Here is a 15,938-nt window from a genome sequence, read left to right on the forward strand (position 1 = left end):
GACTAATCTAAATATTAAGGTAAAAAATACGCAACGGTTCGCATACCGTATTTAGATTTACGAAAATACATGACGGAACGCAATCCGTATTTTCTATCCTAATCGGGCCCCACTAGTTGCCATTTTATAAAACCTGTGGGAGAATATACATTCCATTCATTCATTCACTATATGTGAATGGCCCATGCATTTTACGAAGATAAACAAGTAACAATGTGTAAATAAGTGTAAACTAGTAACTAACTTAAGTGGTTAATCCGATTAACGCGCCTAATTTAATCTAGTCAAAGTTGTTAACCGATTATGTGATTAAACGCAATTAAAATAGCTCAAATAATGAAGCTCCCACTAAATTCCGCATCCAACTTAATTAATCCAATAATTAAGCCGGTAAACCCAAAATTTTGCCAAATTAAAAAATTTGCAAGTGCCGCTAAAAATCGAGGCCTAGCCTCTCAAAATTTAATTAAAATAAACAAAAATAATTGAAATAATTAAAATCGACAAAATCGCGAAACACGTAGCCAACAGCACCCAAGTGGCTCGCGCCCCTAGACTAGCTAGGCGCGCGGCACTGCTAGCCATGACTGCCTAACAGCCCGGGCAATGCAGCTTGGTGCGTGCGCCCACACCACACCAACATAGCACTGCTAGGCGCCAAGCTTACCAACGTTTGCTACAGGTTGCAAGGGGTGAGGCAGCACGCACTTGGCTGCCTGCCCTTCGCCCTACACCAAGGCTGCGTACACAGCCTTTTACTCGCACACTCGTTGCACGCACAGTACACATGGCGCGCACAACATGCACTTGCTGCTGCACCATGTTGCTGCCTCTTTGCGCACCATGCACGCACATACACTCGAGGCGCCCAGCAGCCTAGGCAGCCCCATGTGGGCTGCGCTAGCAACCCGGCTGGCCGATTGCATGCTTGGGGCTCTTAAGCCTCGATTTGTGTGTTCGTGCCTCGGAAAAATTCCGATTTTTTGTGTGACATTTATTATCAATTCTAATTTAATTTTAGAATCAATTTGTTGAGCTAATGAAATGAAAATAAAACAAGTCCAACTTAATAAATTCATTCAAGTGCACTAATTAAATTAATTCCAAGAACTATTCTTTAATAAAATATGGTTCAACTTGATGCAACAAAAATGAAGGGATGTTCTCACTATTAATATAACCAAAATAAATTAATCATGACATTTGACAAAGTAAAAGGGAGTTGGAATAATAAACACAAACATTCAAATAAAAATTCCATCTTTAACTTGTGAATCCTTAAAAATTACATCTTCCAATATGAAGATTAATGAAATTTCTATCATAAGTCTGAAACTTTATGATTCCAATCAACTTAATAAATGATTAAATGAAGAAAGTCCAATAAATACACATGGATTTTAGTAACACAAAGTTCCAATCACTTAAAATATTTAAAGATAAGATCTTTGGTACTTAAGATCCTCAAAACACAAACTTTTCACACTTAAAGCAATTTATTTGCAATTATGAGAAAATTTGAGCCAGCCATTAAGCACCAATTACTACCTAGTAATCATGCTCAAAAGTGGTCTAAAATTGGAGAAGCATAAAGGAAAGAACTAAATACATAATCACAATTAATATGCCATTAAGATTCATAGTTTAAAAGATATAAAATTTTTCGTCAAAATGAAAAATCCCTCAAAACAGGCATTTCTAGGCAGAATTTGGCTTTTTCGCATTCCTAAAAGGTTCATAATGTTTCTAGAATATCGGTTCCACCCAAAATTCACAAGTATTAGGCGAAAATCTGGGTTATAGAGCCAAAATTATAAATAAAACGAGATTAAAATTAATAAAATCAAGCTACTAATCTAATTAGCAACAACAACAAGAAATTAAATCCATTTTAAACACCTTAAAAATTTTGGTTACAAAAATAAATGAGCAAGGCTCCTATACCGCTATTGGTTTTTGGAAAGTCCGACTTTCTGTGGAACAAAACCCGACCCCAAGACCCGCTCACAATTAATATAACTAAAAGACATAAATAACAAGATGAAGTGAAAAGACTATCTTACCCTTGATGCGTGCTTCGCTCGTACGACGAGCTCTTACTTTGAAAGCCGAGTCTCGCAAGTGCATAGATCTCCAACGATAGTCCACCCGCAACCACGACCCGAACGATCTCTAACTCGGAGTTTAGCCGAGTTCGAACCAAAAACAACTGCTCAAGTTTTATGTGAACTTAAATGTTTTCTAACTATTATGGAGATGCCTTTTTGAGTTCCAACTCAAGTGGAATTCTCAAGTCCCAATACATGGGTATTTATAGTGAATTCTAAGAAAACATTCCACTCTCCCATCAATGTGGGAGAGTTGGTAAAACTCATTTTTCATTTCATTTTTAATTCAAAAACAAAAGAAAAATAGCAAAGCAATAATTAATCAACAAGTGGCAACATGGAGGGAGAGGGTAGTTGAGGACCCCCAAGCATTCCCAACCGCTATACACACTATTCACCCGGAGGCAACCACGCAGCGCCACGTGGCGCCCAGCCTTGGGCACTAAGGCACGCCAAGCTGGCGGCCTGGTGCACGGCTAGGCCTACCCTTTGCTCTTTTTGCGTGTGCGGGATGCTGGATGCTGGCCGCCAAGGCCTGCTAGCCTGCCCAGCAAGCCACGCACTTTGTGCGGGCTGCTAGGTGTGGCTGTGCGGGCTCTTGTGCTGCTGGCCAACGCACCAGCCCGCACATGCGCGCAGCAAGCCACGCACATGGTGCGGGCTGCTAGTGCGCCTTTGTGCGGCTGGTGCTGCTAGCTATGCTAGCTTGCCAGCACACCATGTGTAATACCCGAGATTTTAAAACGCGATTTATTATACTCTAATTTTTTTATTAGCTTAATTAAAGTTTAATCTATATTTTATCAAGTATGACTATTTTAGTCTTAATCTTATAATAAGATTATATTATTTCAAAAGCTAATTTTACGAAAGAAAGTAATTTATTTTTAAATTTATTTCGGTCAAATGATATTTTTATGTTTCGTTAACTATTTAAAGATTTGCAGCAAAATCTATATTTTTAAAGAGACAGTGAAATGACTAAAATGCCCTCGCTCACCAAAAGAGACAAAACCTGCCTCTTTATTTCTCCTTCTCCTTGTCCTTCACGGTTAAGGAACTGATTATACAAAGTCTAGTTTTGCTTCTTTATAATTATTGGTTGCTCAAATCCATGACTATCACAATAGCAAATTTGATCTTATCATTCCTTTTCTTTCATGTTCTTTAAATAATACTACTTAAGTATTAGACGTTACCACCTTATTCCTCCTCCTTCACAATTAAGTTTTGGAGGGAATAAGAAGACAAAACCCACCTCTTCCTACTTCTTCATGGTTAAGAATTTACTTGAGATAAGACCAAGTTTTCCTCATCCAATTTCTATTTTCATCAAACTATAGTTATCACTTCTTCACGGTTAAGGCAAAGAGGACTATTTCATCTTTGCTTCGATTTTTATCGTTTGTTGCACAATTTCCATGATTATCACGTACCAAACTTTATCTCTTATTTTTTTTCTTCTTCTTGAAAGCTTATTAGCAACACTTAATACTCCTACATTTATTCCAACCACTAAAGAAGCTATCGACACCATGGCTGTCGCTCATCATTCACTAATCCCTATCCATCATTCATGATTCTGTTCTTGCTGCAAAAATAGTCTCCTTTTACTTTGGGCTGCTTTTCAATAAACCCAAAGTCAGCTACTCTTTTTCTTGTAATTTTGGTACAAGTTTGACTTTTACTTTGGGAAAACTACTCTTATTTCTTAAATTAATGATTATGGTAGCATTTGCTTTTAAATGGTCATACTATCATATACTTAGATAACTTACGTAGTAATAATACTAATTTCTCAAATGAGTTTTGTTATTGTTTTTCATACTAAATATAATTTATGATTTAGAGTTGTATGGGATGATATCTGGGCATGACCAGATCACAAGTAGATGCTGATATGTTGCAGAAAGAGGACATGTCGGCCTGCCGCAATTTAACACGTGGCAACAGAAACTCGACACTTGGCACAAAAGGTTGTGCATGGGTGAAAGCCACCTGTCAAGGTAGATTACTATAAATAAGTAGGTAAGACCTCATTAATGAGGACATTAATTTTCATTCTCTCTCTACTTTATCTCTCTTACTTATCTTCTCTTCTCAAACACTTTCTGACTTTATCATCGGAGTGGTTATCCCCGGATCACCCCGGGGTTAGCTAACTTCTTCTCATTGTGTAGGTTCTCAGCTTGCCGATAGGAGTATCAGAATCTCAGGTCCGAGTTCCTGGAAGAGTTGGGATCAGACAGAAACAATTTATCGCTCCCAGGTTTTTTGTAATGAATTGACCTTGTAACCTATCGGCATACAAGGTCACTTGGGGAGGAAAACGGAGTTTTTCGCTCCCAGGTTTTTTGTAATGAATTGACCTTGTAACCTATCGGCATACAAGGTCACTTGGGGAGGAAAACGGAGTTTTTCGCTCCCAGGTTTTTTGTAATGAATTGACCTTGTAACCTATCGGCATACAAGGTCACTTGGGGAGGAAAACGGAGTTTTTCGCTCCCAGGTTTTTTGTAATGAATTGACCTTGTACCCTATCGGCATACAAGGTCACTTGGGGAGGAAAACGGAGTTTTTCGCTCCCAGGTTTTTTGTAATGAATTGACCTTGTAACCTATCGGCATACAAGGTCACTTGGGGAGGAAAACATAACTTCTCAGCAAATAGTAATAATAAAAGTAATACAAGTAGCAAATTAGCATAACACTTCTCAGCAAAAGGACATAGAGCTTAAAAATATATGAATATGTAGAAGTTAATTTGCCTGGATACAAGCCAAGCGATTAAAATGGATTATGAAAACGACAAGATTGGTAATGAAACTTTGTTAGTAAGCAGTACTTGACAAAGTATAAGAAACGTTGTTACAATAAAATTTCCAATTTAGGGAAGAGTCGGAAGAATGAGATGTGGAACCCAAAGTTTGTTTTGTTAGGTTCAGCTTGTCTCCCATGATTAACTGAGCACGATGATGGATGATCATACGTCCTCACTTGGGGGGCTAATTGTATGGGATGATATCTGGGCATGACCAGATCACAAGGAGATGCTGATATGTTGCAGAAAGAGGACATGTCGGCCTGCCGCAATTTAACACGTGGCAACAGAAACTCGACACTTGGCACAAAAGGTTGTGCATGGGTGAAAGCCACCTGTCAAGGTAGATTACTATAAATAAGTAGGTAAGACCTCATTAATGAGGACATTAATTTTCATTCTCTCTCTACTTTATCTCTCTTACTTATCTTCTCTTCTCAAACACTTTCTGACTTTATCATCGGAGTGGTTATCCCCGGATCACCCCGGGGTTAGCTAACTTCTTCTCATTGTGTAGGTTCTCAGCTTGCCGATAGGAGTATCAGAATCTCAGGTCCGAGTTCCTGGAAGAGTTGGGATCAGACAGAAACAATTTGGCGAGGATATCACCAGGTCAGCATGCATAAGGCCGACAGAAATAAAACGGCCTTTATAACAGATGTAGGTGTGTATTGTTATAAGGCAATGCCATTTGGGTTGAAAAATGCAGGGGCAACCTATCAGAAGTTGGTGGATAAGATTTTTGAGAAACAGAAAGGGCGGAATGTTGAGGTGTATGTGGATTATACGATAGTAAAGAGTAAGAACAAAGAAGACCATATAGCCGATCTGAGGGAGACATTCGAAACCTTGAGAAAATATCAAATGAAGTTGAATCCAGAGAAGTGTGTTTTTGGGGTGAGATCAGGGAAGTTTTTAGGTTTTATGGTTAGTGAACGGGGGATAGATGCAAATCCTGATAAGGTAAATGCGGTGCTTCAAATGAAACAACCAAAAACCATTCGTGATATACAGAGGTTAACAAGCAGGATGGCAGAGCTAACAAGATTTATGCCAGACGATTGGTGAGTACTTCTACCAGACGTATCCATTTTTCGCAGTGACTTCTCTAGGGGATGATTGGTGAGTACTTCTATCGGATGTGCATCAAAGTAAGGTCTTAACTTCCTGGCTGCTACCAGTACAGCTAAAGCCATCTTCTCTATAACTGGGTATCTGCGTTCTGCCGCATTCAAGACATGGCTGACAAAGTAAATCGGCTGTTGTTGTCTCTTCCTTTCTACCAACAAAACGGACGATCATCCATCATCGTGCTCAGTTAATCATGGGAGACAAGCTGAACCTAACAAAACAAACTTTGGGTTCCACATCTCATTCTTCCGACTCTTCCCTAAATTGGAAATTTTATTGTAACAACGTTTCTTATACTTTGTCAAGTACTGCTTACTAACAAAGTTTCATTACCAATCTTGTCGTTTTCATAATCCATTTTAATCGCTTGGCTTGTATCCAGGCAAATTAACTTCTACATATTCATATATTTGTAAGCTCTATGTCCTTTTGCTGAGAAGTGTTATGCTAATTTGCTACTTGTATTACTTTTATTATTACTATTTGCTGAGAAGTTATGTTTTCCTCCCTAAGTGACCTTGTATGCCGATAGGTTACAAGGTCAATTCATTACAAAAAACCTGGGAGCGAAAAACTCCGTTTTCCTCCCCAAGTGACCTTGTATGCCGATAGGGTACAAGGTCAATTCATTACAAAAAACCTGGGAGCGAAAAACTCCGTTTTCCTCCCCAAGTGACCTTGTATGCCGATAGGTTACAAGGTCAATTCATTACAAAAAACCTGGGAGCGAAAAACTCCGTTTTCCTCCCCAAGTGACCTTGTATGCCGATAGGGTACAAGGTCAATTCATTACAAAAAACCTGGGAGCGAAAAACTCCGTTTTCCTCCTCAAGTGACCTTGTATGCCGATAGGGTACAAGGTCAATTCATTACAAAAAACCTGGGAGCGAAAAACTCCGTTTTCCTCCCCAAGTGACCTTGTATGCCGATAGGTTACAAGGTCAATTCATTACAAAAAACCTGGGAGCGAAAAACTCCGTTTTCCTCCCCAAGTGACCTTGTATGCCGATAGGGTACAAGGTCAATTCATTACAAAAAACCTGGGAGCGAAAAACTCCGTTTTCCTCCCCAAATGACCTTGTATGCCGATAGCTTACAAGGTCAATTCATTACAAAGGGTACGTTATGGTAGTGTAACCGTTTTTCTTCTTTTCCCCCTTTTTTTTTTCTGCTTGGGCGGGAAAATTTTTACACGTGTCACAAATCCTGCCGCTGCTTTTTGAAAAAGTTTGCCAATTAACAGCCGTCGGATCTCTGAACCGCCTTTCACTTCAATTGGCCATTCAGCTTCCCCTTTTTTAGATCAAAATTCCGCCATTTTCTTACTACTTTGCATTCCTTCCCAGTTTTCTCTCGAAAACGTTAAAGTGGCTGACCACAGTTCTGTCCTTTCTTATCTTCCTCGCGTTCGGTTTGTGCATTCCGTCTCCTCGGGCGTACCTTCTCTTTCTTCGTCGTTTCTTTATCAGTTAGAGGTGTTAAATCCGCGATTTTCATTGAAGGTATTTTCGTACCCTAACCCCTGATTTTTCATGCTATTTTTATTTCCTTATATTCAATTAAATGTCTGAAGATAGTGTCGAAGAGAATTATCCTAACCTTAGTACTGCTAGGCGCCGTTTAATTAGACAATCTTTAGGCAAAGAAATCGGTAGTAATCAAGGTAATTCGTCTTCCCTTTCTGATAACATTGACTACCCTTTTGAGACGTTAACTTCTGAAGAAGAAAAACGTGCTTTTATGATACATAGGACCATTGCCCACCGTGAAAGCGCCCTTCACCCTACTAACCCTGATATCCCTGCCGATACTGAAATTCTTGACGTTGAACCTGTTAATGTCCGTTATCACTTACGCAGCTTTACTAGGAGACGATATTTTAATCAATACGGCACTAACGTTGGCAATATAGGTATAAACACTATGCCAAGGGTAAAGAGTACAAGTTATCAACCCCGAGCTGCCGCCCGTGAAGCCGCTGAGGCCGCCAAAGCAGCTAAAGCAGCTGAGGCCGCCAAGGCAGCGGAATCTAGTAAAAGACCTGGACAAGGTCAGGTTGTAAGTTCTTCTGAAGAAGAACTTGAGGATGACATCCCTTTGACCCCTGAAGAAGGTCTGTCATCTCCTGTTCATGATTCTGCCGTCAACTCAGTTTTAAGAGATGACGACGCTCAGGAAGACAGTGTAAATAATGAGAGTAGGGATGACATTGTTGACTTAACGGCCGAGGTTATCCAGGAAGAGAATTTGGACGAGGGGTATAATTCTGAAACTGATAGGGCTGAGTTCCGACAACCTATAGTTCTTGCCAACGACGGAAAAGTTACAAAGGAAAAGATAAGTGAAGCTTTTAGGAAAACGGCAATTACAAAGGACTATTGCCGTCGTGCGAAAAAGTTCTTTAACTTACCTGATGGGTACGAGTTGTCTCTCCCTCCATCTGGAGCTTCAGTGTTGGATTGTCCAGCTGGTTCCGTGGCTGTTTACATGAAGCACTTGGATTTTGGCCTCCGTTTTCCTCTACATCCCTTTGTTGCTAAAATCTTGAAGGCCTGGAACGTTTTCCTGGTTCAGTTAACCCCTCAAACTATTCGTGCCGTTATTGCTACAGTTTGGGTTATGCTATATCGGAACTTCCCTCTAACCCTTAATGTATTCAGACGGCTTATTACCCTAAAGAGAGATGGTCAATCAGATGGGTGGTTGTCTTTATATACCCAACCCCACAAATATACCGTCCATCCTAAACTATCTAGCTGCAAAGGTTGGAAGGATAAGTTTTTCTTTATTTCAGTCCCAGAGGATTTTCCTTTGAGGAGAACTTTTTTCAAGCCTCATCCCCATTTTGATTCAATCCCCGAGAGAGATCTCGGGAAGCATGAAGAAAGGGCTGTCAATCACTTTGACATATCTGAACATGATGAAGGCGACGGCAAGGTCCGTCTAATTCCTGCGGTGTGGGTGCCGAATGTGAGTTACATTCTGGGCAACGCGCCGCTATCTCGTGTCGGTCTTTGTTGGACTGACCAGCATGGTATAGCTTATTCTTCTTGGTTTTATTACTCTTATTCACTAATTATTCATGTTCTTATTTTCCTAATGAAAACGGCGTAGTCTACTTGTTTAGTGTTACCTTCCTTACCCTTTTATTATTATTTTTTTTTTATATATTCGCGTTTAACTGATTGAATTTACATTTCTTTTTACCAGGTATTGATAAGTTGGATAACAGACAACTCGGCCTATCTTCTGACGGGACAAAGGTTATCAGGCACTGCCCCAAAGCTTCCGATCCCTACGATACTCTTGCTTCCGTCTGTGGGCGTGCTCCAGCCATTAGTGCCAAGAGAAGAGCTGAGATCATGGCCGATGATAATGCCAAGAAAAGAAAGCTAACACCTCTAGCCAATCGGCAAGGTGGCATTGTGATCTCCAGCCCCAGGCAACCTGAAGGGCGTGCCGAAAAGAAAAAAGATCAATCGGCGCCCGAGAAGAAGAAGGACCAGTCGGTGCCTGAAAAGACCCCGACTGTCAACAAAGCTAAAAGCCCTGAGGCCGTTGTGAAGAAGGTTATTCAGGGTATTGAGATCGAAGATCTCACTTCTGCTGAATCTCCCCGTCAACCTCAGGCAACCACCGCAATTGCTCCTACAACGGCTGGGTCGGATTCCAGCATCCCAGCCTTGACTTATCGGTCCAATCAATGGATTGAGCGTGTTTCTGGAAGGTTTCCGGATGAGGTTCTGAAGGGGTTTGCTGTCCCTCCCGGCCATTCCGGCGACCGTTGGCAGCCTGCTATGGATGTCGGCCGGAACGAATCTATGATAACCGATGACCCAATGCAAGGTGGAAATCTCGGTTACCGGCTGTTGAGCAATTTGACACTGCCAATGGACAGACCTGCTGGTCCAATCGGCCCCCTTGCTGCTACCCACATGCACAACATGATGAAGGTACATATACATATTATTATTTCATATCTTTATATATATTTTTATGTAGCATTCTCGGCTTCCCTACTTTTACTTAAATACACATTTCTATAGGCCGTCATGTCTGGCACAGAGCTGGTTGAGATGTATCGTTACTACCAGGAGAAACATCATCAAGCGTCTGCCAGCGAAAGTGCCATGCAGGAGGTCATCAAAAATGCTGAAAAGGCCCTCGATGACTTGAGGAAAATAAAAGAAAAAGATGACAGGGAGATGTCGGAGCTGAAGGTCAAGGCTGAGAGGGTTGCCAACCTCGAGCTAGAGGTGCAAAGTTTGAAGACTCAGATCACTGAGAAAAACAAGGTCGTTGAGCGGCTTCCCTCAGTTGAAAAAGATCTCCGGGATGCCAGGAATAAAATTAAGAGCCTTGAAGAAAAGGTTCAAAAAATGGAAGCCGAAAAACCTGGTATCCGTCGGAGAGCGGTCGGCCGTTATCTAGCCTCTGATGAGTTCTGCTCCAAGCTCCAAGATCGTTTTGATGGAGGTTGGACCGCTGCTCAGAGATGTATTGCTCACGCCGCCGGTTGGAAGAAGGATGATTGGGCAAAAATTGAAAAGGCTTTCGGCGAGGAAGCCTACAAGATCCCTTCTGGCTTTGAGGCGCAACAATTTTCTGATGAGGACTTGTATAACCTGGGGCCAACTGTTGATGACGGCCCCAGCAATCCCAGCATTTTGGATTCCCCAGTGCCTGAGAATGCTCAATCTTGAAGGGGCGGGCAGTCATCACCGACATCCTCTTGTGGGTCTTGTATCATTGGGCCTTACCAGCCGTAACTCTTTTATTGTTTTTGTATGTATGAACATGTTTTGGCAGTGCTGTTTTATCGGCATATACCCCTCTTTTGTGGTGATGCCTGTCGGCTGTTAATTTTATCTGTTGTGTAAACTTATTTTTATTTTTACCGTCTGCCGTTTGCCTTCAAAATTCTATACTTTTATCATAACTGTGTTGTTCTTTACTTATCATTTTCTAGTTTGCCTGTTTTTAAACAAGGTTATGATAATCATGTTGCCTCGCCTTGCTAGTTTTCAACGCATAAAAAATTGCAAAAAATAGTTACTTATCTAATGCTTTGTCTGAAATCCGAAAACTTCCAGTTAGAAACCTTTTTAAAGACGCCAGCTTCCGAAGATACCAGATCTAAAACCTGGCTCGAGAAATTGCATATAAAAATTACCAGCATACTTTAAAAACTTATCAGCATACTATGGATATCACAACGCATATGAACTTATCAGCATACTATGGATATCACAACGCATATGAACTTATCAGCATACTATGGATATCACAACGCATATGAACGCCATATCATTCCTTGTGCCCCCCAGTGTACATAGTTCACGCTAGAGCTATGCACACTGAGCTGCGAACATGAAAGCGAACGGTTGTTGCTGGTTCAGATTATAACACTGGTCACCTACTGCTGTGTTGCTTTAGCCAGTTAGGTACCCTCTCGGCGATCATTTTCTGAGCTACGCCTCATGTCGGCGTATACTCGAATTGATTTGGCCGGTATTTATATTTTGAACCAGCAACCTCATGAGTTAACATATACAACTGATCAGGTTGTATAACTGTTATCTTCATGGAAGCGGTTTTTAGCTGTCCATCCCACTTAACGATGTTCTGTTAAATGGAGGATGCCTATTTCAATGCGTATTGTCTGAATACTTCTTCATTCATTACCGATATCTTTTTTGATATCAGTTTCAAAAAATAAGGATTTATTCATTACACATAGTATTTTTTCAATACAGCGGAGTTCCATACATTTTTTAGAGGTGTCCCATCCGGGGTTTCTAGATAAAATGACCCTTGGATGACGACATCTCTTATTCGATAAGGCCCTTCCCAGTTTGCAGTCAGCTTCCCGTCTTCATTTCCCTTACCGGTTGCTGCGGTTCTTCGTAAGACTAGATCTCCTTTACTTAACGACCTATATGATACTTTTCTGTTGTAGGCCCGTGACATTCTTTCTTTAAAGACAGCTGACTTAACTGCTGCTTTTTCTCTTAGCTCTGGCAAGAAATCTAACTGTTGCCGTAGGAGTAAATCATTTTGATCTGTACAGTAATGCTGAATCCGGAATGTCGGCAAACCGACTTCTGCTGGTATGACTGCCTCTGTTCCAAAAACCAGAGTATAAGGGGATTCACCTGTGGCTTCTCTCATCGTTGTCCTGTTGGCCCATAATATTTCTGGTATCAAATCTGCCCATAAACCTTTTGCGTCTTCGATCTTTTTCTTAATTGTCGTTATTATCTGCTTATTTGCTGCTTCTGCCTGGCCGTTAGACTGTGGGTGGCATACTGCTGCATAAGCAAATTTTACTTTATACATCATTAAGAGATCTTTGACTGGTTTACAGTCAAATTGAGTCCCATGATCAAAAACCATCGCCATTGGCAACCCGAATCTCGTGAAGATGTTTTTCCATACAAACTTTTTCACCTCCGATGCCGTTATCTTCGTTACTGGTTCTGCCTCTATCCACTTGGTGAAGTAATCAATTCCCACTATCAGATATTTTCTTCCACCTGTGGCTGATGGGAATGGGCCTGCTATATCCATTCCCCACTGGGCAAAAGGGATTGGGTTCAGTATCGGAGTTAGATCGTTCGGGGGCAAGTTGATAATTGGGGCAAACCTTTGGCACTTTTCACATTTTTTAACATAAGCCTTTGCATCTGCGTTCATTGTCGGCCAGTAATATCCCCTTCTCATTGCCTCTCTGGACAAAGCTCTTGCTCCAAGGTAATTACCACAACTTCCCTCATGCAATTATTCTATTAATCTTGCGGATTCAAGATCCGTTATGCACCTTTGCAACGGCAGTGAGAACCCCCTTTTGTATAACTGGCCTTGGTACATAACGAACCACACACTGTCCTTCTGTAACCTTCTCAGCTCCCCTTTATCTGTTGGCCCTACACCATGAACGATGTATGCCAGTATTTTATCGTACCACTGATCCTCCACTTCAACACAATTGACATCCGCCGGTATTTCATCTACGCTTCTCTGCCTTAAAATCTCAACCATAACTGTTCTTTCCAAGTCATTGAAGCTTGAACTTGCCAATCTTGCCAATGCATCTGCTTGAGCATTTTTCAATCTCGGAACCAGTTTAATCTCAAAGTATTGCAACTGAGCTGCTAACTGTTTTATTTTCTCCAAATACTTCACCATTGCTGGCTCTCGAGTTTCGTATTCCCCACTAAACTAGCTTGACACCAGCTGAGAGTCAGTTGTCAAAACTAGCCGTTTTGCGTCTGCCGCTACTGACAGCTGCATTCCGGCTACTGCAGCTTCATACTCGGCCTCATTATTTGTTGCCTTGAACTTAAATTTCATGGCGTATTCAAATATTTTTCCATCTGGAGCCGTTATCACAACTCCGGCCCCTGCCCCCGTTGCTGTGGCTTATCCATCAACTGATACCTGCCATGTTCCCAACTCCTCTTCTTCATCTGTGTATGTGGTTTCAACAATAAAATCTGATAACGCTTGAGCCTTAATTGACGTCCTAGGCTTGTAACTTATTTCATATTCCGATAACTCTACTGCCCATGTCAGTAGTCTACCAGACGTATCCATTTTTCGCAGTGACTTCTCTAGGGGATGATTGGTGAGTACTTCTATCGGATGTGCATCAAAGTAAGGTCTTAACTTCCTGGCTGCTACCAGTACAGCTAAAGCCATCTTCTCTATAACTGGGTATCTGCGTTCTGCCGCATTCAAGACATGGCTGACAAAGTAAATCAGCTGTTGTTGTCTCTTCCTTTCTACCAACAAAACGGCCGCTATTGTTTTTGGTGATGCTGAGATGTATAATTGTAACACTTCTCCCTTCTCAGGCCTAGCAATTGTGGGAAGAGATTTAAGATGATTCCTCACTACTTCTAAGGCATCACTTTGTTCTTTTCCCCACTCAAATGCCTTATTCTTTCTCAGCACCATAAAAAACGGGAGTGCTTTATCAGCTGATTTGCTGATAAATCTTGTTAGCCCTGCCATCCTGCCTGTTAACCTCTGTATATCACGAATGGTTTTTGGTTGTTTCATTTGAAGCACCGCATTTACCTTATCAGGATTTGCATCTATCCCCCGTTCACTAACCATAAAACCTAAAAACTTCCCTGATCTCACCCCAAAAACACACTTCTCTGGATTCAACTTCATTTGATATTTTCTCAAGGTTTCGAATGTCTCCCTCAGATCGGCTATATGGTCTTCTTTGTTCTTACTCTTTACTATCGTATCATCCACATACACCTCAACATTCCGCCCTTTCTGTTTCTCAAAAATCTTATCCACCAACTTCTGATAGGTTGCCCCTGCATTTTTCAACCCAAATGGCATTGCCTTATAACAATACACACCTACATATGTTATAAAGGCCGTTTTATTTCTGTCGGCCTTATGCATGCTGACCTGGTGATATCCTGAGAATGCATCCAGAAAACTAAGCATGGCATGACCAGAGGTCGAATCTACCAGCCTATCTATCCGAGGTAATGGGTAGCAATCCTTAGGGCAAGCTTTATTCAAATCTGTAAAATCCACACACATTCGCCATTTCCCTGTCGGCTTCCTCACCATTACTACATTTGCCAACCATTCGGGATATGTACAGGGTTCTATAAACCCTGCTGCCAAGAGCTTATTCACCTCGGCCTGGATCGCTTCTATCTTCTCAGTCGAGAAATTACGCTTCTTCTGCCTTATCGGTCTAAACTTTCTATCAACATTCAGCTTATGTTCCATTACCTCAGGATGTATGCCTGGCATCTCGCTGGCCGAGAACGCTAAGACGTCGGCGTTCTCGCGCAATAAACTTATCAGGTTACACCTGGTCTCCACATCCATGTCTGCCCCAACTTTCACTGTTCTACTGGGGTCGCCTGGCTGCAATTCAACTTGGACGGTTTCTCCGCCCGACAACGGCCTTGGTGTTTCTTCAGGTCTTGCATCAAAGTTTTTCATTGTCAAATCTTGCACTGTTGGTTCACCTTCCCTTGTTGGGTTGCATGGAACTGCGGCATCACCAACTGGGTTCTTCAAAGCTGTTACATAACAGGCCTTCGACATAACCTGACCTCCATACACCTTTTCCACAGCTCCCAAGTTTGATACATAGGCTATTGCCAAATGGTATGTTGATACAACAGCCTGCATGTCATGAATTATCGGTCTGCCGATAATTGCATTATAAGCCGACTTGACACCTACCACCAAAAACAATGCCATCACATCCCTCGCTTGTGGTCCATCACCAACCCTTACAGGCAACACAATGCTCCCCTCTGGCCTCACTGTCGACCCATTAAAACCGATCACAGGGAATGATACCGGCTTCAAATATTGCCTTCCTATATTCATTTCGGTAAAAGCTTGCATAAACAACACGTTCGCTGAACTACCTCCATCCACCAGCACCCTTTTGATGTCAGCCCCATTGATCTTGGTTATCAGGACTAACGGATCATCATGTGGGAACACTACACCTCGTGCATCTTCTTCCGTAAATACAACTTGTGGTATTGATGCTGGCCGAGGACGATTATCTACATCTAAAGCACAAACTAGATGACGGTGCTCCGCTAAATGCTTTTTCGCTCCACTAATCGTCCCTCCGTGAATCGGCCCCCCCGTTATCACATCCACTCTCCCTGTAGATAACGGCGGTATTCCTGCATCCCCCTGTCGGACTATCCTCCCCTGTGTCCTTTCGGGCCTCGCTTGTATCTGCTGTCTCTCAACTGTTTGTGTTGGCTGTAGACTCCTGCCGGTATTCAACCGGTATTGTGTTAGGTGCCCTTTCCTGATCAACTCCTCAATGTTGTCCTTCAATTGGGTACATTCTTCTGTATAATGCCC

At 41.7% G+C, this 15,938-nt stretch overlaps 1 protein-coding gene across 1 annotated transcript; it reads right to left on the reverse strand.

Annotated features, from left to right (window-relative positions):
• Window positions 1–12,111: 12,111 nt before the first annotated feature.
• LOC145588808 (uncharacterized) lies at window positions 12,112–14,240 on the reverse strand. Its single transcript, XM_081645411.1, has 5 exons — window positions 14,026–14,240; window positions 13,743–13,917; window positions 12,937–13,079; window positions 12,397–12,825; window positions 12,112–12,181 (listed from the first exon to the last, which is right to left on the reverse strand). Exons 1-5 carry the CDS (start codon window positions 14,238–14,240, stop codon window positions 12,112–12,114), a joined length of 1,032 nt encoding a protein of 343 aa, XP_081501537.1.
• Window positions 14,241–15,938: the final 1,698 nt, after the last annotated feature.

This window comes from Chenopodium album, chromosome 17 (genome assembly GCF_948465745.1).
Source record: "Chenopodium album chromosome 17, dcCheAlbu1.1, whole genome shotgun sequence".
Taxonomy (NCBI): domain Eukaryota; kingdom Viridiplantae; phylum Streptophyta; class Magnoliopsida; order Caryophyllales; family Amaranthaceae; genus Chenopodium; species Chenopodium album.